Genomic DNA, 26,004 nt, shown 5'->3' with positions numbered 1-26,004 from the left:
TGATAAGAATATCAAGCAATGGGAACTTTTATAGGCAACTGCTGGGAATTTATAATAAATTGGCTCAGACACTTCAGGAAACAAATGGGTATGATACACTAGTTTTGAACACTTACATACTCTGCAACCCAGAAATCCTACTTTTGGGGAATATACTCCAGAAAAACACTGGTGTATGTGTACTCAGAGACACGAATAAGAACATTCACAGCAACAGTGGCAGAATACTGAGGAAAATGAAATAGAAGAACTTAACTGATCACAGATGAGGCATATTGTGGTATATTCACATAAATATACAACCGTGGAAGTAAATGAACATCTATGAATTATAATGTAATAATCTAGTGAGTTGTAGAGAATTGCATATTATGATGCAAGTTTTCAAAAGCTCAAAAAAGCTAAATAAGAAATTATTTAGGAGTACATTTATGTATCATAAAATATATGGATTAGTTATAATATTGAATGAAGATGGTAAGTTGCGGAAGACTAGTGTATGATGCCATTGACACCATTTCTGTAAAACTCTAAAATAAGCAAGGCTAAATATTTATTGTTTAGTGACACATAGAGATATATAGAATTTTACATGTAAAATTGCCTATAAAAGTCAACAGCACATTGACGTGGTAAACACGAAGTTCAAAATGGGATATCCCTGGCATGGAACAGAGGGCCGGGATGGCGGAGGGCCACACGGGAAGCTTCGGTAGAATTTGTGATGTTTGCTTCATTCTCTAGTTGATGTGTTCACTGGTGTTCATCTTATTGTGTTTTTAAAATGACAAGCATGATACATTATCTTCTTTTGTAGTATCAAATATTACCTAACACAATTTTAATTAAATAAAAAAATTATATATATCATTATTTCTGCTAAGATGGCTATTCTTCCATCTCCTTCTTGAGTGCTCCTTTTTGCACTGTTGAATTGAATGAGGGTAGACCTGATAGAAGGAGAAAGTATTTTTGTTTTTGTTTTTGTTTTTGTTTTGAGACACAGTCTCGCTCTGTCACCCAGGCTGGAGTGCAGTGGCGCGATCTTGGCTCTCTGCAACCTCTGCCTCCCAGGTTCAAGCGATTCTCCTGCTTCAGCCTCCTGGGTAGCTGAGATTACAGGCACGCATCACCAGGCCCAGCTAATTTTTGTGTTCTTAGTAGAGATGGGGTTTTACCATGTTGCCCACGCTGTTCTCAAACTCCTGACCTCAGGTGATCCGCCCGCCTCAGCCTCCCAAAGTGCTGGGATTACAGGCGTGAGCCACAGTGCCCAGCCTAGAAAGAGTTTTGTAAGATGAAATATGCGGCTGGGCGGGGTGGCTCACGCCTGTAATCTCAGCACTTTGGGAGGCCAAGGCGGGTGGATCCCGAGGTCAAGCTGGGCATGATGGTGCGTGCCTGTAATCCCAGCTACCCAGGAGGTTGAGGCAGGAGAATCACTTGAACCCAGGACAGGGAGGTTGCAGTGACCCGAGATTGCGCCACTGCACTCCAGCCTGGGTGACAGTGCAAGACTCAGTCTGGGAAAAAGAAAAGAAATATGCAAGTGCAGTCTGAACTCAGATCAGAACTAATGCTCTTCCCAGACAGGATCTTGCAAAAGTATTATAAAATGACAGAGTCAATTCTCCGTTACTCTCCATTATTCGCGTTTCAATTTGGTGGCTCACTTTTCAGTGTGAGTCCTATCTTTAATACTGTTTAATACATGCTGTTCAAGAGTGGATGGCAACTTCAAGTGGTTCCTGGCTGTCAAGAGCCTTCCAATTCCACTCCATAAAATGGAAGGGCCCATTGACATATCTTAATGGAAGGGTATAAAAGGGTATATTGTTTTAACATACATTAAACACTTTGTTACCAAACATGTTGGAGGAATACAAAGTGACAGTTTGTGATACATTTAAGTAATTTTAATTCGGATTGGTTTCTTCCTGTTACCACTTTCAGGGCAAGTGAGGCAAACATCTAACTACCTTCACCATCCCTACTCCTATCCCAGCACTCCTGCATGAACATTCACATCATTTCTAATTCCCACACCAAAGTCCTTCCTATCACGTATGTCTTGCTACTGTCAGGGACATAAGGAGGTTGGGGAGGGAGTGGGTGGAGGTATGGGCAGGGGCAGGGGTAGGGGCTTGAGCTGACATAGTACATACAACAGGAATTAAAGGAATCAGAATCACATTGCAGGTTGTGAAGTAGATAGAGCCTGTGTATTGAAGTTACACAGCTCTAAGTCTAAATCCTCAGCTCTGACACTTTTTAGTTGGGTGTCAGTTGACAAGTTACTAAACTTCTCAGAGACTCAGCTTCCTTACCTATATAAGTGGTTAATAATACCTACATCCTAGGGCTGTAGTGAGATTTCAATTGCATTTATAAGGTGTAAATACTCAGTATACACTCAAATATAGTCTATATTTGTATTGGGTGAATATGTGGAAATTAGAGAGTTCTAGGCTTTTGATAGAGACAGGCCAATTTACTTGCTTATCCTTGAATGCAGGTTTCTTGACATTCCTTTTCACTGTTGAATCTATTTCCTGACCCATTACAGCCACTGAACCAAAATCGGGCACAAGAGTTGACCTGTTTGTCATAATACCATCGAACCACATATTCACCACAGTTTCCAGGTTTCAAGGCTTCCAAACATCTAGGATCTAGAGTGAGAAAAGGAAAATGTGTTATGGATTTTTCTTATACTGAAGACATGAAAAATAAAAACCTTATAAAGTTATATAAATAAACTTTATTCTTCATGCACACTAATGAACCAACCAAGAAAATGTGGTTCTAAGCCCAAAATATTTCCCTCACCACCTGAAACTCTGCTACTAGATATTAATTCTTTTGAAAACATGAAAGTTTTTGATCCTCATGAAACCACATTAAAAATGCTTATTTCTCTGAGGGCCTATGTGAGACTTCATTGGCTAATACTTTTGTGGGGATTAGAAAGACAGGACTTCTTTCATTTACATTGGATTTGATTTACAATCAAATGAAAATATGGAATAACATTTCCACTTTCTGTACACATTTCCTCCCACTCTGTTCACAGGAAGCACCACTATGATCGCATGCAATTGCCCACTATGAAAGGAAAACTCTTTCAGTTACAAAAAAAAAAGTAAAATGAAGGACTGTCTTTATATTACAATTATTTTTACAAAGAACAGCTCTTGCAGGACACTAAAAACATGCTATGACCTTCTAATGTCATATTGTCTTATCGTAGAAATACACCTACTATAAGAAAGCATAGGATAGCTGTAACAATAAAACCACATTGTCCTGATAAGGTTCCTTTAATTATGGAACTCCTCATTTGTTAAATCCCTTTTTATTGTGTGGCACTCTGGAGTGCCTTGATTAGTATTTCCTACTTGAGGAAGTGATTCCAAGGTAGGAGAAGCCAAAAAACAAACAAAAAACCCCAAATAGATAATTGCTCTCTGGGATTTATATGTCAGAAGCGTTATTTTGCAATAGCTAAACCAGTACTCTCTCTATCTTCCTTAAACATTTTCCCAGATTTGGGGTATGTCTTGATTCATTTATTTTCTAAAACTTACCTCTAAATCTACCTCTACTATGCAGACTCCCTAGACCAAATGGAAAAAGAGTCATGTATTTCTACTACCTTTGCCCTTAAAAACAAAACCAAATAATGTATATGTTTAATTCATTTTAAAGCTAATCTAAACTTTTGAGCACAAAAATTGTCTCTCATATTCTGCAGAAAATATGTACATAATAATACAATTTTCTATAGATGTGAACTCTATAGAAAATATGTTAATGAATCAGAATCTAGATTTTAGCTTCTCTTTCCTATGCAATAAAAGGTTCAAAAATTCAAATGTCTACATGTGTGAAGGGCACATGTAAGACAATAGGGAGCAGTATGGACTACGGCAAATAGGAGAACATAATCCCCTCTAAAAGCATTCAAATTAAAATAATAAATACTATAAGAACTTTGAAATTCTTTATAGACCAAATTTACTCCACAACCAGCCAGTTTTCAAATTCTACATATAGTCCAGTGAAAACTATATTTTGTCCTGCTTATTTAGAATCATAACATTTTCTCTCTGGGTAACCCTGTGCCTTCCGCACATTGTAGATACAGTAGCAGGTTGGCAGATCTCTCTTACCTTTGTGCACCAAATCTGTGCACGATACTGTAGAATCAAAATGGGACTTGGAGTTCTGGTTTACCTACCCTCTGCCCCACCCACAGGGGTGCTGAGCAGTGGCCTGGGGGTGGTGGTGGCCTCAGATGAGGTAGTGGCAGGCAGATCATCAGCCCAGGTTGGCTCTGGAGCCTTATCATTTTCATCCTGGTCTCTGGTGACACTCAACTACACACAAAAAAATTCACATTTTGTGTTTCTAATAATATCAAGTAAAAAAAGTACTACTTTGCTTTTGGGAACATATAAGGACAAGTTCAGCCATGCTGTGTTTCCCTAGGTCTCTGATATTAACAATTTCAAATAAAACTCAGGAAATAATGCCCCTCCTCTGTGTCATGCATCTTGAATCCCCAAGTTGTAGATTTTCCCACCACTTGGTGTGGGTGTATTTGTGTGTATACACACACACACACAGCCCACCTCCAGGCACAGATTTTTGGGTGCTGGGACATCCAAAGCAAGTGTGAAAGATGTGAAGTTGAGAGGAGTTCATTTCATTCTTAGCCACTGCTATGAGAAAATAACACTAATTTCTTTAATATTTTTATGGCCTTTCTCCATTTCCTAACACTAGACAGCTTAACAATATATTCCAAAATATTTACCATGAACTCAATCAATTTTGAGATTGGGAATTAGGGTAGCAGAAAACAATAATACAGCTGAAATAAAAGCAACAGTCATCACTTTTTGATTGCTTACCAAAATCTTAGCTGCAGACACCTCTGCCTGCTCTTTCTATTATTACACCCCAGCTAAGGCCAAATGTTGCAGAATGCTTAACATCTAAGATGCTCTAAGAAATGTTTGGTATCTAAAGAACAAAGGGTTTTTGTTTCAAAAGCAAATTTTCTGGACTAAAACATCGAAATTTCATCCAACTTCATGATATATAATGAAACAAGAAAGAAAGGTGTTTTACTTTTTTTAAAAAATCATGTCTTTATACTAGAATGATTTGTAATCCTTTGGGTATAGACCCAGTAATGGGATTGCTGGGTCAAATGGTATTTCTGGTTCGAGATCCTTGAGGAATTGCCACACTGTCTTCCACAATGGTTGAATTAATTTACACTCCCACCAACTGTGTAAAAGTGTTCCTATTTCTCCACGTCCTCTCCGGCATCTAATGTTTCCTGACATTTTAATGATCACCATTCTAACTGGCATTAGATGGTATCTCATTGTGGTTTTGATTTACATTTCTCTAATGACCAGTGATGATGAGCTTTTTTTCGTATGTTTGTTGGCTACATAAATGTCTTCTCTTGAGAAGTGTCTGTTCATATCCTTCACCGACTTTTTGATGGGGTTGTTTTATTCTTGTAAATTTGTTTAAGTTCTAGTATAAAGACACATGCACACGTATGTTTATTGCAGCACTATTCACAATAGCAAAGGCTTGGAACCAACCCAAATGCTCATCAATGATAGACTGAATAAAGAAAATGTGGCACATATATACCATGGAATACTATGCAGCCATTAAAAAGGATGAGTTCGGAGGGCGCACCAAAGATGGCCAAATAGGAACAGCTCCAGCCTCCAGCTCCCAGTGTGAGTGACACAGAAGACGGATGATTTCTGCATTTTCAACAGAGGTACTGGGTTCATCTCACTGGGGCGTGTCAGACAGTTGGTGCTGGTCCACGGGTGCAGCCTGACCAGCGAAAGCTGAAGCAGGGTGATGCATCGCCTCACCTGGGAAGTGCAAGGGGGAAGGGAATTCCTTTTCCTAGCCAAAGGAAATCGAGACACACAACACCTGGAAAATTGGGTAACTCCCACACTAATACTGCGCTTTACCAAGGGTCTTAGCAAATGGCACACCAGGAGATTATATCCCACACCTGGCCCAGAGGTCCCACACCCTTGGAGCCTCCCTCATTGTTAGCACAGCAGTCTGAGATCTAACTGCAAGGTGGCAGTGAGGCTGGGGGAGGGGCGCCCACCATTGCTGAGGCTTAAGTAGGTAAACCAAGCTGCTGGGAAGCTCGAATTGGGTGGAGATCACCACAGCTCAAGGAGGCCGGCCTGACTCTGTAGACTCCTCCTCTGGGGACAGGGCATAGCTAAACAAAAAGCAGCAGAAACCTCGGCAGAGGTAAATGCCCCTGTCTGACAGCTCTGAAGAGAGCAGTGGATCTCCCAGCATGGAGGCTGAGATCTGAGAACGGACAGACTGCCTGCTCAAGTGGGTCCCTGACCCCTGAGTAGCCTAACTGGGAGACATCCCCCACTAGGTGCAGACTGACACCCCACACCTCACACGGCAGGGTACACCCCTGAGACGAAGCTTCCAGAGAAAGAATCAGACAGCAACACTCGCTGTTCAGCAACATTCTATATTCTGCAGCCTCTGCTGCTGATACTCAGGCAAACAGGGTGTGGAGTGGACCTCAAGCAAACACCAACAGACCTACAGCTGAGGGTCCTGACTATTAGAAGGAAAACTAACAAACAGAAAGGACACCCACACCAAAACCCTATCAGTACGTAACCATCATCAAAGACCAAAGGCAGATAAAACCACAAAGATGGGGAAAAAGCAGTGCAGAAAAGCTGGAAATTCAAAACATCAGAGCACATCTCCCCTTCCAAAGGAACGCAGCTCATCGCCAGCAATGGAACAAAGCTGGACGGAGAATGACTTTGACGAGTTGAGAGAAGAAAGCTTCAGTTGATCAACTTCTCAGAGCTAAAGGAGGAACTACGTAACTAGCGCAAAGAAACTAAAAACCTTGAAAAAAGACTGGATGAATGGATAACTAGAATAATCAATGCAGAGAAGACCTTAAAAGAACTGATAGAGATGAAAACCATAACAGGAGAACTACGTGACAAATGCAGAAGCTTCAGTAACTGACTCGATCAACTGGAAGAAAGAGTATCAGCGATTGAAGATCAAATGAATGAAATGAAGCAAGAAGAGAAGTGTAGAGAAAAAAGAGTAAAAAGAAATGAACAAGGCCTCCAAGAAATATGGGATTATGTGAAAAGACCAAATCTATGTCTGATTGGTGTGCCTGAAAGTGACAGGGAAAATGGAACCAAGTTAGAAAACACTCTGCAGGATATCATCCAGGAGAACTTCCCCAACCTAGTAGGGCAGGCCAACATTCAAATTCAGGAAACACAGAGAACGCCACAAAGATACTCCTCAAGAAGAGCAACTCCAAGACACACCATTGTCAGATTCACCAAAGTTGAAATGAAGGAAAAAATGTTAAGGGCAGCCAGAGAGAAAGGTCAGGCTACACACAAAGGGAAGCCCATCAGACTAACAGCAGATCTCTTGGCAGAAACTCTCCAAGCCAGAAGAGAGTGGGGGCCAATATTCAACATTCTTAAAGAAAAGAATTTTCGACCCAGAATTTCATATCCAGCCAAACTAAGTTTCATAAGTGAAGGAGATTTTGTCACCACCAGGCCTGCCCTACAAGAGATCCTGAAGGAAGCACTAAACATGGAAAGGAACAACAGGTGCCAGCCATTGCAAAAATATGTCAAAATGTAAAGTCCATCGATCCTAGGAAGAAACTGCATCAACTAGCAAAATAACCAGCTAATATCATGACAGGATCAAGTTCACACATAACGATATTAATCTTAAATGTAAATGGACTAAATGGTCTAATTAAAAGACACAGACTGGCAAATTGGATAGAGTCAAGACCCATCAGTTTGCTGTATTCAGGAGACCCATCTCACACGCAGAGACACACATAGGCTCAAAATAAAAGGATGGAGAAAGATCTACCAAGCAAATGGAAAACAAAAAAAAAGCAGGAGTTGCAATCCTAGTCTCTGATAACACAGACTTTAAACCATCAAAGACCAAAAGAGACAAAGAAGGCCATTACATAAAGGTAAAGGGATCAATTCATCAGGAAGAGCTAACTATCCTAAATATATATGCACCCAATACAGGAGCACCCAGATTCATAAAGCAAGTCCTTAGAGACTTACAAAGAGACTTAGACTCCCATACAATAATAATGGGAGACTTTAACACCCCACTGTCAACATTAGACAGATCAACGAGACAGAAAGTTAACAAGGATATCCAGGAATTGAACACAACTCTGCACCAAGCGGACCTAATAGACATTTACAGAACTCTCCACCCCAAATTAACAGAATATACATTCTTCTCAGCACCACATCGCACTTATTCCAAAATTGACCACATAGTTGGAAGTAAAGCACTCCTCAGCAAATGTAAAAGAACAGAAATTATAACAAACTGTCTCTCAGACCACAGTGCAATCAAGCTAGAACTCAGGACTAAGAAACTCAATCAAAACCGCTCAACTACATGGAAACTGAACAACCTGCTCCTGAATGACTACTGGGTACATAACAAAATGAAGGCAGAAATAAAGACGTTCTTTGAAACCAATGAGAACAAAGATATGGCATACCAGAATCTCTGGGACATATTTAAAGCAGTGTGTAGAGGGAAATTTATAGAACTAAATGCCTGCAAGAGAAAGCAGGAAAGATCTAAAATTGACACCCTAACATCACAATGAAAAGAACTAGAGAAGCAAGAGCAAACACATTCAAAAGCTAGCAGAAGGCAAGAAATAACTAAGATCAGAGCAGAACTGAAGGAGATAGAGACACAAAAAACCCTCCAAAAAATCAATGAATCCAGGAGCTGGTTTTTTGAAAAGATCAACAAAATTGATAGACCACTAGCAAGACTAATAAAGAAGAAAAGAGAGAAGAATCAAATAGATGCAATAAAAAATAATAAAGGGGATATCACCACCAACCCCACAGAAATACAAAATACCATCAGAGAATACTATAAACACCTCTATGCAAATAAACTAGAAAACCTAGAAGAAATAGATAATTTCCTGAACACTTACACTCTCCCAAGACTAAACCAGGAAGAAGTCGAATCCCTGAATAGACCAATAGCAGGCTCTGAAATTGAGGCAATAATTAATAGCCTACCAACCAAAAAAAGTCCAGGACCAGACATATTCACAGCCAAATTCTACCAGAGGTACAATGAGGAGTTCGTGCCACTCCTTCTGAAACTATTCCAATCAACAGAAAAAGAGGGAATCTTCCCTAACTCATTTTACAAGGCCAACATCATCCTGATAGCAAAGCCTGGTAGAGATATAACAAAAAAAGAGAATTTTAGACCAATATCCCTGATGAACATTGATGCAAAAATCCTAAATAAAATACTGGCAAACCGAATCCAGCAGCACATCAAAAAGCTTACCCACCATGATGAAGTGGGCTTTATCCCTGGGATGCAAGGTTGGTTCAACACACGCAAATCAATAAACGTAATCCAGCATATAAACAGAACCAAAGACAAAAACCACATGATTATCTCAATAGATGCAGAAAAGGCCTTTGACAAAATTCAACAGCCCTTCATGCTAAAAACTCTCAATAAATCCGGTATTGATGGAACGTATCTCAAAATAATAAGAGCTATGTATGACAAACCCACAGCCAATATCATACTGAATGGACAAACACTGGAAGCATTCCCTTTGAAAACTGGCACAAGACAGGGATGCCCTCTTTCACCACTCCTATTCAACATAGGGTTGGAAGTTCTGGCTAGGGCAATCAGGCAAGAGAAAGAAATAAAGGGTATTCAGTTAGGAAAAGAAGAAGTCAAATTGTCCCTCTTTGCAGATGACATGATTGTATATTTAGAAAACCCCATTGTCTCAGCCCAAAATCTCCTTAAGCTGATAAGCAACTTCAGCAAAGTCTCAGGATACAAAATCAATGTGCAAAAATCACAAGCATTCTTATACACCAGTAACAGACAAACAGAGACCCAAATCATGAATGAACTTCCATTCACAATAGCTTCAAAGAGAATAAAATACCTAGGAATCCAACTTACAAGGGATGTAAAGGACCTCTTCAAGCAGAACTACAAACCACTGCTCAGTGAAATAAAAGAGGACACACACGAATGGAAGAACATACCATGCTCATGGATAGGAAGAATCAATATTGTGAAAATGGCCACACAGCCCAAGGTAATTTATAGATTCAATGCCATCTCCATTAAGCTACCAATGACTTTCTTCACAGAATTCAAAAAAACTGCTTTAAAGTTCACATGGAACCGAAAAAGAGCCCGCATTGCCAAGACAATCCTAAGCCAAAAGAACAAAGCTGGAGGCATCACGCTACCTGACTTCAAACTATACTACAAGGCTACAGTAACCAAAACAGCATGGTACTGGTACCAAAACAGAGATATAGACCAATGGAACAGAACAGAGCCCTCAGAAATAATACCACACATCTACAGCCATCTGATCTTTGACAAACCTGACAAAAACAAGAAATGGGGAAAGAATTCCCTATTTAATAAATGGTGCTGGGAAAATTGGATAGCCATAAGTAGAAAGCTGAAACTGGATCCTTTCCTTACTCCTTATACGAAAATTAATTCAAGATGGATTAGAGACTTAAATGTTAGACCTAAAACCATAAAAACCCTAGAAGAAAACCTAGGCAATACCATTCAGGACATAGGCATGGGCAAGGACTTCATGTCTAAAACACCAAAAGCAAAGGCAACAAAAGCCAAAATTGACAAATGGGATCTAATTAAACTAAAGAGCTTCTGCACAGCAAAAGAAACTACCATCAGAGTGAACAGGCAACCTACAGAATGGGAAAAAATTTTTGCAATCTAATCATCTGACAAAGGGCTAATATCCAGAACCTACAAAGAACTCAAACAAATTTACAAGAAAAAAACAAACAACCCCATCAAAAAGTGGGCAAAGGATATGAACAGACACTTCTCAAAAGAAGACATTCATACAGCCAACAGACACATGAAAAAAATGCTCATCATCACTGGCCATCAGAGAAATGCAAATCAAAACCACAATGAGATACCATCTCACACCAGTTAGAATGGCAATCATTAAAATGTCAGGAAACAACAGGTGCTGGAGAGGATGCGGAGAAATAGGAACACTTTTACACTGTTGGTGGGATTGTAAATTAGTTCAACCATTGTGGAAAACAGTGTGGCGATTCCTCAAGGATCTAGAACTAGAAATACCATTTGACCCAGCCATCCCATTACTGGGTATATACCCAAAGGATTATAAGTCATGCTGCTATAAAGACACATGCACACATATGTGTATTGCGGCACTATTCACAATAGCAAAGACTTGGAATCAACCCAAATGTCCATCAGTGACAGACTGGATTAAGAAAATGTGGCATATATACACCATGGAACACTATGCAGCCATAAAAAAGGATGAGTGTGTGTCCTTTGTAGGGACATGGATGCAGCTGGAAACCATAATTCTCAGCAAACTATCACAAGAACAGAAAACCAAATACCGCATGTTCTTACTCATAGGTTGGAACTGAACAATGAGATCACTTGGACACAGGAAGGGGAACATCACACACCAGGTCCTGTTGTGGGGAGGGGGAAGTGGAGAGGGATAGCATTAGGAGATATACCTAATGTAAATGATTAGTTAATGGGTGCAGCACACCAACATGGCACATGTATACATATGTAACAAACCTGCACGTTGTGCACATGTACCCTAGAACTTAAAGTACAATTAAAAAAAAAAAAAAGGATGAGTTCATGTCCTTTCAGGGACATGGATGATGCTAGAAACCATCATTCTTAGCAAACACAGGAACAGAAAACCAAACTCCACATGTTCTCACTCATTAGTGGGAGTTGAACAATGAAAACACATGGACACAGGGAGGGGAACATCACACACCGGGGCCTGTTGGGGGGTGGGGATCTAGGGGAGGGATTGCATTAGGAGAAATACCTAATGTAGATGACAGGTTGATGGGTGCGGCAAACCATCATGGTACATGTATACCTATGTAACCAACCTGCACATTCTGCACATGTATCCCAGAACTTAAAGTATAATAATAAAATTCATGTCAGTTATTCTTGGCAAGTACCAGGAGCTAGACAAATCTTTTATGGGAATAATTATATTCTTTTTTCATTTTCAAATTTTTCCTTGGATTCCAGCTCTATGCAATTGAATCAGTCATTCACCTGAGTCCTGACACTTGGTTATTTATCCTTGCAACGGTTTCTCTTGTTTATTTGTTTGTTTGCTTTATTTATTTAAATAGTCAAATCTGTGACTAATATAGTTTTTTATGCTTTTTTACTCAGGGATCCTGGCATGCTGTCATCATTAGCTGCCCTCTGCCAGCTAAGCTGTTCTACTGCTTTTGACTTTTTGTGTGTGCGCATGCACACATACACGCACAAGAGGGAAAAACTAATGAGTACCATTACTCATGTATGTGTATTTTTTACAGTGATTTATTATCAGGTGACACAGAGCAAAGACTTCCATTTGGATTGGTTGTTAGCCCTATATAAAGAGCACACAATTCAAATACAATAGGAACTTTTCACTGTCCCCTGAACACAACTTTTGGTACAAGTGGAGACAAAACCGGAAATTACTTGAGGTTCCTCTTTCTTTCGGAATGATCCTGTATGCACATACAGCAATTTGAATGTGAACTTTTTAAAATAATCATTATATTAGAGAGTTTAAAGCTAGAGGAAAACTTTCTTGGTCCCTTATTTTCTTTTTTATTTTTCATAGAGATAGAGTCTCACTGTGTTGCCCAGGCTAGTCTCAAACTCCTGACTTCAAATGATCTTTCCACCTTGGCCTCCTTGAGCCCAGCACTGAGTCCCTTATTTTCTACTGGAGGGAATACAAAGCTATAAATGATTAAGAAACTTTCCAAAAGTTATTGGTAAGCTAGTGACAAATCTTCAGGAAAAAAAAAGCCTGTTGTTTTTTGCTTGGATGTATTTAATTTTAAGCAAGAAATAAGAATTTGAGGAGTTTATCAAACATAAAAGTCAACTGACATTAGTCTACACTTCAGATATACGGTCTAGAAGGTGAGACTGTTCCATTGAAGAGGCGGGCTAAGCAGCACAGTTTTCTTCAAGGAATTAACTCAGCCTTTAAATATTTACCTTGTTCAAGTCTGGAGTCCTCAAAAGCTATATTTTACCTCTTCTAAGCTTAGGAATGTGTGTTTTCATTCTCAATCACATAATCATTTGGAAATTTTGACATCTGTTAACATTATACCACAGATTCCAAGACAAGCAAAATTAACTTTAGTAGGTGAAAATAATTTCATTAATTTTCTGGCTCAGTGAGATGTCAGATTATTTCAACAAATGCATAATTATTATGGCTTGCAATTTTTATAATTTCCTTACCACAAAAGCAAGCATGTTAATTGAAGGGAATTTTAGAAAATGTGGATATCAAAAAAAGAAAATAGAAATCAGAAGTAATTCTACCTCCTAAAGATAGTCATTGTTGGTATTCAGGTATATTTTTCCCCAGTCTTTTTTCTATGTGCGTATCCATTTTTTTTTTTTTTTACAAAAAAATATTGTGTGTTTGGTTTTCTATGCTCTATGCTATTTTAAAAAAATATATTATATTATGACATAATATACTATATTATGATACTATATTTCACCATGACTCTATAACATTTATTTTATTATTATTATTATTATTTTGAAGACAGAGTCTTGTTCTGTTGCCCAACACGATTTTGGCTCACTGCAACCTCCACCTCCCAGGTTCAAGCAGTTCTCATGCCTCAGCCTCCCAAGTAGCTGGTATTACAGATGTGAGCCACCACGCCCAGCCTCCTCCACATTTTTGTAACCTTGCCTTCCACTACTCCCAGAATATCTGGTCAGGATCTTTCATTCCTTCTTCCTTTCTACTCTGCCTCAGGCTCTCAATATCAACCCTTCCACCACAGCCTAGGAGAAGTTGGTCTCCATGAGCAAAACCTTCTCCAATAACCCACTCAGTACTGATTCTCCCCTTCTAGATGATGCACAATACCTTCTGACTCTTCTATACTTGACGCTGATTGTGTGTAATTTAACCTTTAGTCCTATCCTATTGAAGAGTAACAGAATATGCCTCCCAAAATATGCCCCTGTGGCACACTGATTATTTTGAACTGAAGGCAATTGAGAATCAGATACAAGCTCATTTGTCTCAATGCAGGACATACATTCATAAAGGCATCCGTCCTCAGAAAATCAGGGTTAATGACTCAAGAGGAGTCTAGACCCTTAGTTAGCCCAGAGATACACCAGAGGACTCTACATAACAAACTATTTACTAATATTTATCTTCCATTAGTTCACCCATATGTTTATCTTCCCATCATCTGCTGCTGTAGAAAGTCCTTTCCCATTGTCTTGTCACTCCTCTAAGCTCTATTGTTCTTTCATTAAGATGCTATATAAGACCAAGTGCTAACCACCCCTTTGAGCTACTCATCTCCATGCTCCTATGTGTATATGCTGCATGTTAATAACTTCTGGGTGTTTTCCTATTGTAATCTGTCTTTTGTCAGTCTAATTTACAAGGCCCTAGCTAATAACCCTAAGATGGGTAGAGGGAAAAAAAATGTTTTCCTCCCCTCCACTATCTTGTATAATTTCTTGTTTTCTAAAGAAATACCACTTTCCTCATAAGAGAAATTATGCCATATCTTTTTTCTTTCTTTTCTTCTTTCTCTATCTCTTTTTTTTCTATCTCCATAGCATAAAATAGGCAAAAAGTATCCACTGAATAAATTCACAATGGGTTAATCTTTCTGTTATACTCATCTTTAGGTTGAAGGATATGCAAAGAGCAAAAGAGAAAGAGATAAATTTGCATTATTTAATTCCTCTAGACTTTAATGTCATCATTTTTCAAATAAAAAAGATTAGGCCCTAACCTGCCTTCCAACTCTAAAAGTTGGATTTAACCAACACAAACGACTGGCAGAATACACACCCAATTCATGATAGTGATTGCCTCTGGAGAGATGAGGAAAAAGAGCTCTGGAGGGAAAAAGTTAGGACTTTATCTGAAGCAAGAATGAATGAACAAATGGAAACACTGGTTACTTCTGGGTGGTGAGAATGCAGCCAAATAGTTTGTTGTATTTCTGTTCTTTTTAATACATCTTAAATCTAAAAACACAAGCTTGCCTGTAAGCTCTGCACATTTCTACTCCAGCCACACTGGCCTGCCTTAGAAAAGAAGGCTGGCTCCAGCTCCAAGCAGGGACACCATAGTCAAAGGCACAAACGAGGAGTCTAGGGGCACCTGAGAGCCGAACCTGGAGTCCAGGGCTGCTCCGTGTAGCTGGAGAAGCAGACGTGTTATCACCATTCTCTTTCAGCCTTTGAGCTGATCTTTAAGGAGAGGAAAACGGACTCTAAAGAGGATTGCTGACCAGGTGCCACATGCAAAAGGTCTTTTGCTTTCTGATTTCCAAACATTTTCCTCATAATTTATTGCCCAGAATTTTGCATATATTACAAAGTCTTCAAATCTGAATGCATGTCTGCTCTGGATGAATGCTAATGATCATCTGCATTAGTGTTTGTGTTAAGACTTAGCATTTTCCCAGAAGTGTGGGTCAAAATTTCTCCAATTCGGCTCTGGGGATTCTACTGCCAGTGGGCTCCGCAGCCAGGATCTTCAAATTGTCTGGCTTCTCAGGAGTCCTTCTTGGTTGATTCTCCCCAAGAATCAAACACACTTCCTTGTCAGGTCTCTCTGCACTCAAATACTTAATCTGAAGGTGATTTATTTGCATTTTAAAGTTCCCGGGGGCCTTTAGGAACACCTTGAATTTGGGCTGCACCTCTCTGGATTAACTGTGGCTTTCATAAAGGGTGGAATGCAAGATTTTGTTCTGTTTAAACCTCTCATACATTAAAATGCAGTAAAATAGCCTGCATTCTGGCTTGACCCAGTAAATATTTTTGACAGCTGTAATCATATACTTTTAGAACAGGAAGAATATTCTAGTAACAATCTTTTATTTTACAGATGAGAGAACTGAGACCTCAGGAAAATAGGTGATTCCCCTAATGTCAGGCAGCTATCAGATTTCATTTCTAAGATGTCATTCATCATGAGATGTACTATACATTTTAAAATAGTTTTGAAAAAAGACCACACACATTAAATAGATGCATCCCAATTTCAGAAATAATAAAATAGAAAAAATACAGGCTTTGGAGTCAAGAGAATAGTTCTTAGCTTCAGCTCTGAGACCACAAGCCAGGTTTCCTGACTTCTCGGTCTGGAATATTTCTTCTAGATCAGTTAGCAATATGTTTATTATTTTTTGTTTTTTCCTCCTCCATAACACAGGTGCAAGTTATATTCTGAGGGTAACAAGTCTATTATAAGCAATAAATAATACTTATACAGCAACCTTTTGCAGTGATACTAATAATCAGTTGTTATGCAGGGTTTTATGAAGAATTTGAATGTTTTTCATGATCACAGTGAGAGAATGTTAATTTTATTTTTCCCTAAGAACGTATTTTGGTAGAAAGAAGAGGAGGAAGGAAGGACAGAGTTAGGTGTCTTAAGGGAGTGACAGAAGGGACAACAGTGAAAAGGAAGAGACAACAAAAGGGAAATGGTACTTCTGACATGATTGTTTACTAGCTTTGCAGTATCGCCTAGGGTAGGCTCAGGAATGATCTGAGAACAGAAAGGTTGTAACAGATTCATTTAATTTTAGATGTTTGGATACTGTAACTATACTTATTAGATAAAGGTGGGTGTGCATGCACAGAGGCATAAATATGTTTTTGTATATGTGTATGTGTATACTATGTGCGGGTGCATGTGTGTGCAGTCAAGTGCTGCATAACGACGTTTTGGTCAACCACACCACATACACAACAGTGGTCCCATCGGATTATAATACTATATTTTTACCCTTTTCTATGGTTAGATATGCTCAGATATACAAATACTTACCATTGTGTTACAATTACCTACAGTAGTTAGTACAGTAACATGCTCTGCAGGTTTCTAACCTAGAAGCAATAGGTTATACTATCTAGCCCAGGTGTATAGCAGGCTATACTATCTAGATTTGTATGAGTACACTCTATGATGTTCACACAAAAACAAAATTGCCTCACGAAACATTTCTCAGAAAGTGTCCCTGTCACTAAACAATGCATGACTCTATGTCAAAGATTTAAATGTGAACATAAATGCACGTTTGTTCAAACTAAATATCTATAATGAAATAGTTGTTTAAAAATTCAGTTTTGCATTGGTGCTTCTTTAAAAAGAGCCAGAATGAGAAAGCCTAGAGACAAGAGGTGTGATGCAAGAAGGTCAAGTTCACTGCGAGGTCCCGCTATCTGGGTCAAAGTTCCCCTAGAGAGACCTAGCTGATGTTCAGCTTCCCTTCATGTGGCTCTTGGTGTTATAAATCCAGAGTATTTTGGTTGTATTTTTTCTTATTTCCTCCCCTCCCCAGCTACTAGAAAGCTTCATCTGTCCTAGTCTGTTAATGTCATTTGTCTCTCAAGGCCATCAAGCTTCCTGGGACTTGATACAGAGGCATCCGTTCTTACTTTTCCTCATTATGTATCATAACTGCCTTGGATGTCCCTCAGGCGCCTCCACTTTACATGATGCAAACTAAACTCACTATTTTCCTTAAAAAACAAAACAAAACAAAAACCACCCTGCCTTTTATATTCTCCATCTCAATATATAGTGTTTCAATCTATCTCATCTCCATGGTAGAAACCCGATAGTCCTACCCAAACCCCTCCCTCTCCCTAACTTCCAATCCTTTCAATCACTATATCCTGTTAATTCTACCCTAGAAATGGCTTTTCAATCTGTGCCTCCTGTTTATTCCCACTGCCCCTGCCTTCTTTCAGGGCCTCATTATCATTTCCCTGGACTATCACGCCTCGTATCTCAGCCTCCAGTCTCCTCACCTCCTCCTAGGTATGTTTCACACAGCAATCAAGGTTATTCTTTCTGTGAACCAAATATGAGTATATGACTCTTACTTTTAAAACTCCTCTGCTGTCTCTGTCTGCCTGGCCTATAGATGAACTTCAAGCTCCTTGCCTTAATACATTAAGACATTTATAATCAGTCCTTAAATTACCTGTCCAGTTTTAACTCTAATCACTCTACCACCCACACCCTAGGCTACAATTAGACTGAACTTGTTCAACTTTCTTGAAATGCCATGGCACTTTAAAGTCTCCCTTTGCCTACCGTTTTTCTAGTTGTTGTTGTTTTGTTTTTGTTTTTGCTAGGAATACCCTTCCCCCTGCTCTTCTCTTGAAAAACTCGTTATTCTTAAAACTTGACTCAATGAATGTCACCTCCTCTGTGATGCCTCATGTTATGAACTAAATGTTTGTGTCCCTCCAAAAATCATACATTGAAACCTGAATCCCCAATGTGATGGTATTTGAAGGTGGGTCCTTTGGGAGGTGATTAGGTCATGAGGGTGGAGCCTTTATGTATGGGATCAATGCCCTTATAAGAAGTGATATGAGAGATGAGCTGTCTCTCGGTCATGTGAAGACATAACAAGAAGGTGGCTGTTTACAAGCCAGAAAGCAAGCCCTCACCAAACACCAGATTTTAGACTTCCCAACCTCCAGAGTGTGAAAAATAAATGTTTGTTGTTTAAGCCACTCAGTCTATGGTATTTTTGTTATGGCAGCCCCAACAGACTAAGACACTTTCCCATTTCTCTTTCCTGAAATTAATTGCATCATCTCTGTGTTTCCTTCATAGCTTTGCTAAAATTTGTAATGCATCTTGTACTTACCTATCTCCCTGAAAGAGTGTGAGCTTCTCTCAGGCAGAAGCCATGTCTTAAGAGTCACACCATCTATCATAGCAGTTAATAATCAATACATGCTATTGGAATTCACTGGTATTAATATAGCAAAAATGTGATTCAGTGATTATAAGGAGGGCTCAGTTTAAGCATCAATTCATGGATGAAACCTGAGCTTGCTCTTGTTTAGGAAGACTTTAGAAAGGGATGTCAATTGACTAGAGAGGGACAAAGTGGTAAGTCACACAAACAGGAGAGGCCCCAGTAGCGGTCCATGCTCAGGAGGAGATAGACTGTGTCCATTATTGTCTGGAATTTACTTTAAAATGCACAATATAGATCACGGTTGGCAACACTGTGGGCCAAATCTGAGTCACTATCTGTTCTTGTGAATAAATTTCATCAGAACTCAGCCACACTCATTCATTTAAGTATTATCTATGGCTGTGTTTCTACTTTAAAGGCACAGTTGAGTAATTAGAACAGAAATCAAATGACCTGAAAATCCAAAACTATTCAGTATATGGCCCTTTACAGAGTTTGCTGACCCCTGGTATAGACCATGGAGTATAAATGTTTGTGTTAATTTCAATCTGCAATTTAGTAGAATCTGTTGCCCTGACTGGAATTACCCATTTTGCAATTGGTTACTATTTAATCAAATAGAAATATGTTAGAGGCCTTTCTGCCCTTTTGTGAACAGGATGTGAGAATCTAGTAAGTTCTATAGTCTGTGCCCTTAGGAATGGTATCGCAGGCCTGATTCCTGAATGGCCCTGAGTTCAACTACTGATCTGAATGTTCCTTAGGGCCTTAGTCTAAGTAGACTGTTAGCTGAATCCTGATGTTGGAACACTGTTGCACAGGCTCATGGTCACTCTTTCATGTACATGAAGGCTTCAGAAAAGGGCAGTGCAAGGACTTCACTGAGCTTACACAACAGGGCCATGACTGCTGTGTGCCTGCTTGCCAGAGGATGTCCATGGGGGTAATAGAAATTGGTCTAGACTTGCCCAAGTTGCAATTTGGTGGAGAAGAGACTATAGCACTCATTAGTAACTATAAAAGGCTCCCCCATTTTCTCCTTAAAAAACTAATCTTTGCCCATAATCTGATTGGCTGAAGTCAGTTCCCAGAAGCTTGCTAGGAGGACAATCACATTTGTCTCAATTGATTCAGGAGGTGGCTCTTCACATGCTATGTGATTGAGGAGCTCTGAAACAGAGCATCTACTTTGCACCATATGCATATATAGCCTCCCTCACAGTCCTCACTCAGAGCACAGGAGGTGGAAGCCAAATGAGCAAACGCATGGCTTAGAGTGTGGGAGAGTGGCCAGTTGGGCATATGCATATTTAGAAAAAACATGAGAGGGTACAAAGTGGGAAGAAGATGCACAGACGAAGAGGGAGAGTTGTGGCCTGGTATGAAAGGCACTGCACAGCATGGCAAGTAGGTGAATTCAGAGTGTCGTGTTAATCTGTCATAGCACACATGGTTACTTTGATGGTGACAGGAGTATAATATAAAAATGTTATCTGCAACGTTTAATAAATACGTATAAAATACATAAGTTTTTAAAAATACCCTACAAAACCTAATGCTATTTCAGAACTAGAAGTCTAAAGTCAAGATACTAACACTTAGAGCCAAGGACCTAAAAATACACATGCCTCAGCTGATTCTTGACAATGCAGGGCAGAATGATCTTTGATATCAAACAGAGAGAATACACCATTTTAAGCTCACAAAGTAAGTGAGACAGTTACTTACTGACTCAGAAATTTCTTTTTGAGGCTCTGGAGTAGATTCACTGAGTTCTTCCCCTGACATCCCAAATCCAGGTGGAAGTGATGATGAACCAAAGATTTGAACGAGATAGGAATCAAAATCCTCACAAATTTTTTGAAACAATTTTTGCTTCAGGGTGTCTTTTAAAAAAGAAGTAGAAAAGAGATAGTAGAAGCAATGAAACAATACTTAAAACTCATTTAAAAAGATCTGCACTCTCCTTAAAATATGTAATTTCCCATTACTTGAAATCAACAGCTAAGTTAACTAACTTATAAAAGCATTTTTACATCCTGTGTAAGAGGTCATCTAAAATAACTTGATTTAATATATATGACACAAAGAGGCAAAAGAATCACTTTAATGTATGTTCATCCAAAGTGTCTCTGTTCACCGTGAATCACTCCTTGTCAAGAGCTAGCCTCACCCATAGTAAGTTGAATTGGCAACTACGTCTGGTTTTAAGGATAGCAAATGGCCAGCCAGTTGAAAATATTCCTTACAGGCTGTAACAAATTACTAACTCCAGATAGAATGATGAAGCTCTCCAAGGATTAAATATAAGTTGGCTCTGAAATGTCTCTGGCTATTCTAACACATTCACAGCCCAGTGAGATTGAATATACCAGATAAACAAACCCACCAGTCAGCCAGCAGGGTATTGAGGAAGTAGAACCCCAGGTTAGAAAGCTCTGGAGAAGGTGAGAAATAACAAATGGAAAGTTTCTGAGAACGGTATGGTCTCCTTAAGGCCAGTGTGCTGGTACACGGAGTAGGCAGGGCATGAGGCACTGATGGGCGGTGCCCAGCCACATCAGACCCCACTCCCAGGTGGGTAAAGGAAGAAGGATGAAGCCAAACTGAAGCCTTTCTCTTACTTCACAAACTTGCCAGGTGCAGGTCTGCCAGAGTGAATCATCAGTTTCCAAAGAATTGGTATACATTTTATCATAAAGTCATACTGACCATGATTTAATCATAGATTAAATTAGATCAATGTCCTAGGATGGCTCATTAGTAAATATCAGTTAATGTGAAAGGATAAACTTAGCATAGAGAAGCCCATCAGATTAGCATTGACTGTACAATACATTTTATTATTTATTATTTATTTATTTTTTGAGACAGAGTCTTGCCTGTCACTCAGGCTGGAGTGCAGTGGCGCAATCTCGGCTCACTGCAACTTCCGCCTCCTGGGTTCAAGCAGTTCTCCTGTCTCAGCTGCCCGAGTAGCTGGGAATACAGGCACACGCCACCATGCCCAGCTAATTTTTGGATTTTTAGTAGAGACAAGGTTTCACCACACTGGCCAGGCTGTTCTCTAACTCCTGACCTTGTGATCCACTGTGCCCGGCACTGTACAATAAATTTTAAAATGTTGTTCTTTGAGATAAATTCCTGATATCAACCTGTTTACTCATCATTATCTGCTTTCATAAAAACAGAGACTAGAACATGTCCTCTAATTCATCCCAGTTACTTGCATTTCTCATCTCTTTAGATGATCATAACTTTTTTTTCATTCAGCATGTACTTCTTAATTCATTTTTATTTCCTGACTGTTTTCTGCCTTGCTGTTGGCTTGCTCAATCCCTTATTTTAGTTAGGTAACTTTCTGAACATTACCCAATGTTAGCAATATCCCCAAGTCCTATTCTTTCTCTCCATTCCTGTCTGTTGACCATGGACTCTAGTTAACTCCAAGGCCAACTAAGCATTTATTAACCCTGATTAAAGACAAGGGATTGTGCCCTCCAAACTGAATGACACTAAGTATTTTTAATCTTCTGGAGTTTACGTGTTACCATTTAATGTTGGCATAAGCCTTATTAGCCTCCAAATTTTTCTATTTGGTCAGGACAAACCAGTGATATGGTACTTGGAGAAACAACGTAAATGCCTTTCCCCTGGGCCAGACAGCCTTCCTTACCTTGCAGGGTAAAGAAATCATCAAACTGGTAAACATGCTCTGGGTCAGTAGCAATTAGATTCATTTCTTTGTGGAATATTTCAAAGTTGGGATCATTTTTCTTCACCACCCCTATCACAAATATCTCCACATTGGTGTCACTGGCATTCTTCACCACCTCTGTCAGTTTCTCTTTATCACGAGAATCTGTCTGCCCATCGGTGATGACCAAGGCCACTTTTTTTACACCCGGCCTTGCATCTTCGAACATGTCGTTGGCTGCTTGGAGAGCGGTGGCTGTGTATGTGCCTTCCCCCAGATACTGCATGTTGTCCACAGCCAACTTGAAGTCATCCTTGCTGGAGAACTGCTTCAAATTAGCCACCTTCTCCACCTTATGGCTATAGTTGATAATGCCTATGCGGGCCGTGGCAAGGTCCAGAGCAACCCGGTCAGCCATAGTCTTCACAAAATTTTTGATGATCTGGAAGTTCTCTGGCCCCACGCTTTCTGAGCTGTCAATCACAAACACCAGCTCTAGCGGAGTCTCTTTGCATTTGGGCCCACAACCTAAAAGATGAATGTCGAGATAGAAACATTGTGGGAATGATTGACATCAGATTGTTGAGGGGAGGGGAGACAAAGGCAATGATGAACCTGAGACCTGAATTATTCTCTTCCTTTTCTGTGATTGTGAAAATACCTAACAGCTCTCTCCCTTCTGGTTTCTATACTTGACTCTTTTAAAATATACATAATATATAATACTATATATGTGTGGGGAAAAACACTGTAGTGGATAATAATAAATACTTATGTGCTTGTTTCTTGGATTTTAAAATAAAATATTTTTAAAAGAGTTAGCATGCCCTGTGGATGCCGTCCCAATAACATTCCTCTTCCTCTCCCAGAGAGGTAACCACCATCCAACATTTGCTGTTTATCATCCCACCATTGTATTTAATCTGAATCTGAAAGCTGATATTTCAGTCTTCAACCATAGCCATATATGAAAATTGAAATTTGCTCACCAGGCTGGCCAGTGGATGAAGTAATGGGATGAAAAATTGTCATTGTGGTGGAAGGATTAGGATCTTAAATGTACACAGGAACAGCTATCCCTAACTACTCTAGTTTATGTCTCCAGTCACCCACAATGACAACTATGGCAGCTTTCACGTTACCAAGGAGGCCAGCAGTACATCCATGCTATGAAAGCTTTTGAGGGGAGTAATCCCCGAGAACACTAGTCAGTTAAAAAAAACCTTCTATTTAAGTTGGTAACAACCATGTAAAGCAGTTGCCAGAGTCACCAGGAAATTTATCAGGGTTCTGTTTCTTTATTCATATCTTTGTGTTGTTCAATAAGCCTACTTCAGAAAACCATCAGGAAATCATGTGCTATTTTTATAGGGCTTCTAGAACCCAGAAGCCATGTCTAGATTGCTCTCTCACTAGAGAGACTCCCAGGCTGATTCTTAGGCCCAGCAGTCTTCTAGGAAATAAGCTGGTTCTGGGATTCTCTGTATAGAAGGACAACAATATGCCTGCCTCTGACTACTTTAAACCCAGAAGATTCTCCCATCATTATTCCATTAGTCTCTTGCCTTTTGGCTAATTTCTTTTCTTTACTTCCTCTTTCTGGTAACTCTAAGTTTGGAAGCCATGGAAGGATTTAGTAGTTGTGAAGCAAGGTGAACACGTGACTCTGTCCTCCCACCTTTGGGACTGAGTACAACTCAAAACTCTACTCAGAAAGAATTCATGGCTTCAGGAAAAACACAGACATTCTAATCACCAGCTAGGCTGGACTCAAATACCAGTTTGGCTCTTGTAGTCATATTTCCTTTGTTGAGTTTTTCTTCTCAGCTCAGGTAAATGTCACAGAATACAAACGAGTACTGTGCTAACAAAAGGCCCGGCTGCCTACGTACTCTAGGCTGGCACCCTCACATGCCTTAACCAGTCTGGGAAGATGATTTTATTTTCTTACATCAGGATTTCCGCAGTCTCTCTTACTGCTTCCTTTCAGTATCCATTGACTTCAAATGAGCTTTACATTTTCCTACTAGCTATATAATATATATCTGGACAAACACATTCTCTCACCAACCCAGTACATAGTGGGGCTAACACTTTAAAGTGATGGTTTTTTCTTGAGAGTCAAATCTTACCACATATTTCTGTAATAAGTTTGATAATTTCTTCTTTCTAGGGGATAAAAAGAAAAATGTATCACTATATGAATGACTATAATATTTTTCCTATAGCTATAAATGATATCTTATTACAATCAGCATTGAGCATTTGATTTAATCCTTTCAATGCAGAAAATAAAATAACACAGAAGTCAAAAGTTGACTATAATATACCATAACTAAAATGCATTTGAGCTGTGAAACTTAATAGCTGAGACTTTCGGAATTCAAATTGCAACTGCAGCATTTATCAGCTGTGTGACCTCAGGCATTTGGTGCCCTAATAGTATCTGTGTCTCAGGGCTATGGTATGGATTAACCAATGGTAATGCACACATCAACACAGGGTCTGGCAACTTTAACATACCTACAGTGGTGTGGCGCTATATATACATTCAGTTACACAATTTAAACCACATGTGCTGAGCAACCAAGACAAGCCCCAATGCCTGCAGAGAATTCATCCTGTGCTGTGTTTTCTCTTCTTTTTCTGTGCTAGTTCCTGATTTTTCAAGTCCTCTCTTCAGCTTCTTAACACTCTTGCTTTGGCTCTTCTGTGACATTTCCCCATGTTCCTGAATGCCCTTTCCTTGTCCTGCTGCCCATGAGCTCCATCAGAAGGGCCTGAAATGAGCTGTGTACTAGAAATAAAGCTGCCAACGCTCTTCCCTGTGCAGTGTGTTTATAAGTAAGTACGATGAGAGTAGAGAAGGCAGGATTCCACATTTGTCCAACACTTGAAGCTAAAAGAGATGATTAACAGAAGCCTAGATCTCAACAGGAGGACCAGTGGACCCAATCTAAGAAAATAAATTTTAACAGGTACAAAAGTAAAACTTTTAAGAACAAATCTATAATGACATAATCAAGGTGGAGGTGATGTAGCCAGTAACATGGCTTAAAAGTAGAATATATAGGGAATATTCATAATATTTTAATTTAACTTTTTAAACTGTACGTAAAAGCTAATGATTCCAAGTGGCTATTTAAAAAGAACATCTACCGCAATGCTGAGTTATATAATGCAGTTCTACAAAATGAGAGTCAACAGTCATCTTTTTTTCTAGGCTTTGTCATGCTTTCCCACACTTAAAAAGACATTTTAAAAAATCTGAAACAAGAACATGTATAGAAAGGTAAAATGTACGTATTTATATATTTATATTAA

General features: G+C 39.3%; 1 protein-coding gene across 1 annotated transcript in view; it reads right to left on the bottom strand.

Moving 5' to 3' along the window:
* Positions 1 to 255: 255 nt before the first annotated feature.
* The window catches only part of COL28A1 (collagen type XXVIII alpha 1 chain), a 180,099-nt gene continuing 154,350 nt past the window's right edge, over positions 256 to 26,004 (bottom strand). Inside the window, exons 31-35 of the mRNA XM_005550132.4 lie at positions 24,813 to 24,849; positions 22,660 to 23,208; positions 20,712 to 20,869; positions 4,241 to 4,379; positions 256 to 2,672 (exon numbers count right to left, since the gene is read on the bottom strand). Of these exons, the coding sequence (XP_005550189.2) occupies positions 2,500 to 2,672; positions 4,241 to 4,379; positions 20,712 to 20,869; positions 22,660 to 23,208; positions 24,813 to 24,849 (1,056 nt within the window). The 3' untranslated portion in view covers positions 256 to 2,499. The remainder of the gene's footprint in view (positions 2,673 to 4,240; positions 4,380 to 20,711; positions 20,870 to 22,659; positions 23,209 to 24,812; positions 24,850 to 26,004) is intronic.

The sequence above is a fragment of the Macaca fascicularis genome, chromosome 3, assembly GCF_037993035.2.
Source record: "Macaca fascicularis isolate 582-1 chromosome 3, T2T-MFA8v1.1".
Taxonomy (NCBI): domain Eukaryota; kingdom Metazoa; phylum Chordata; class Mammalia; order Primates; family Cercopithecidae; genus Macaca; species Macaca fascicularis.
Note: the sequence above shows the minus strand (reverse complement) of the source record. Positions and strands in the feature narration are given on the sequence as shown.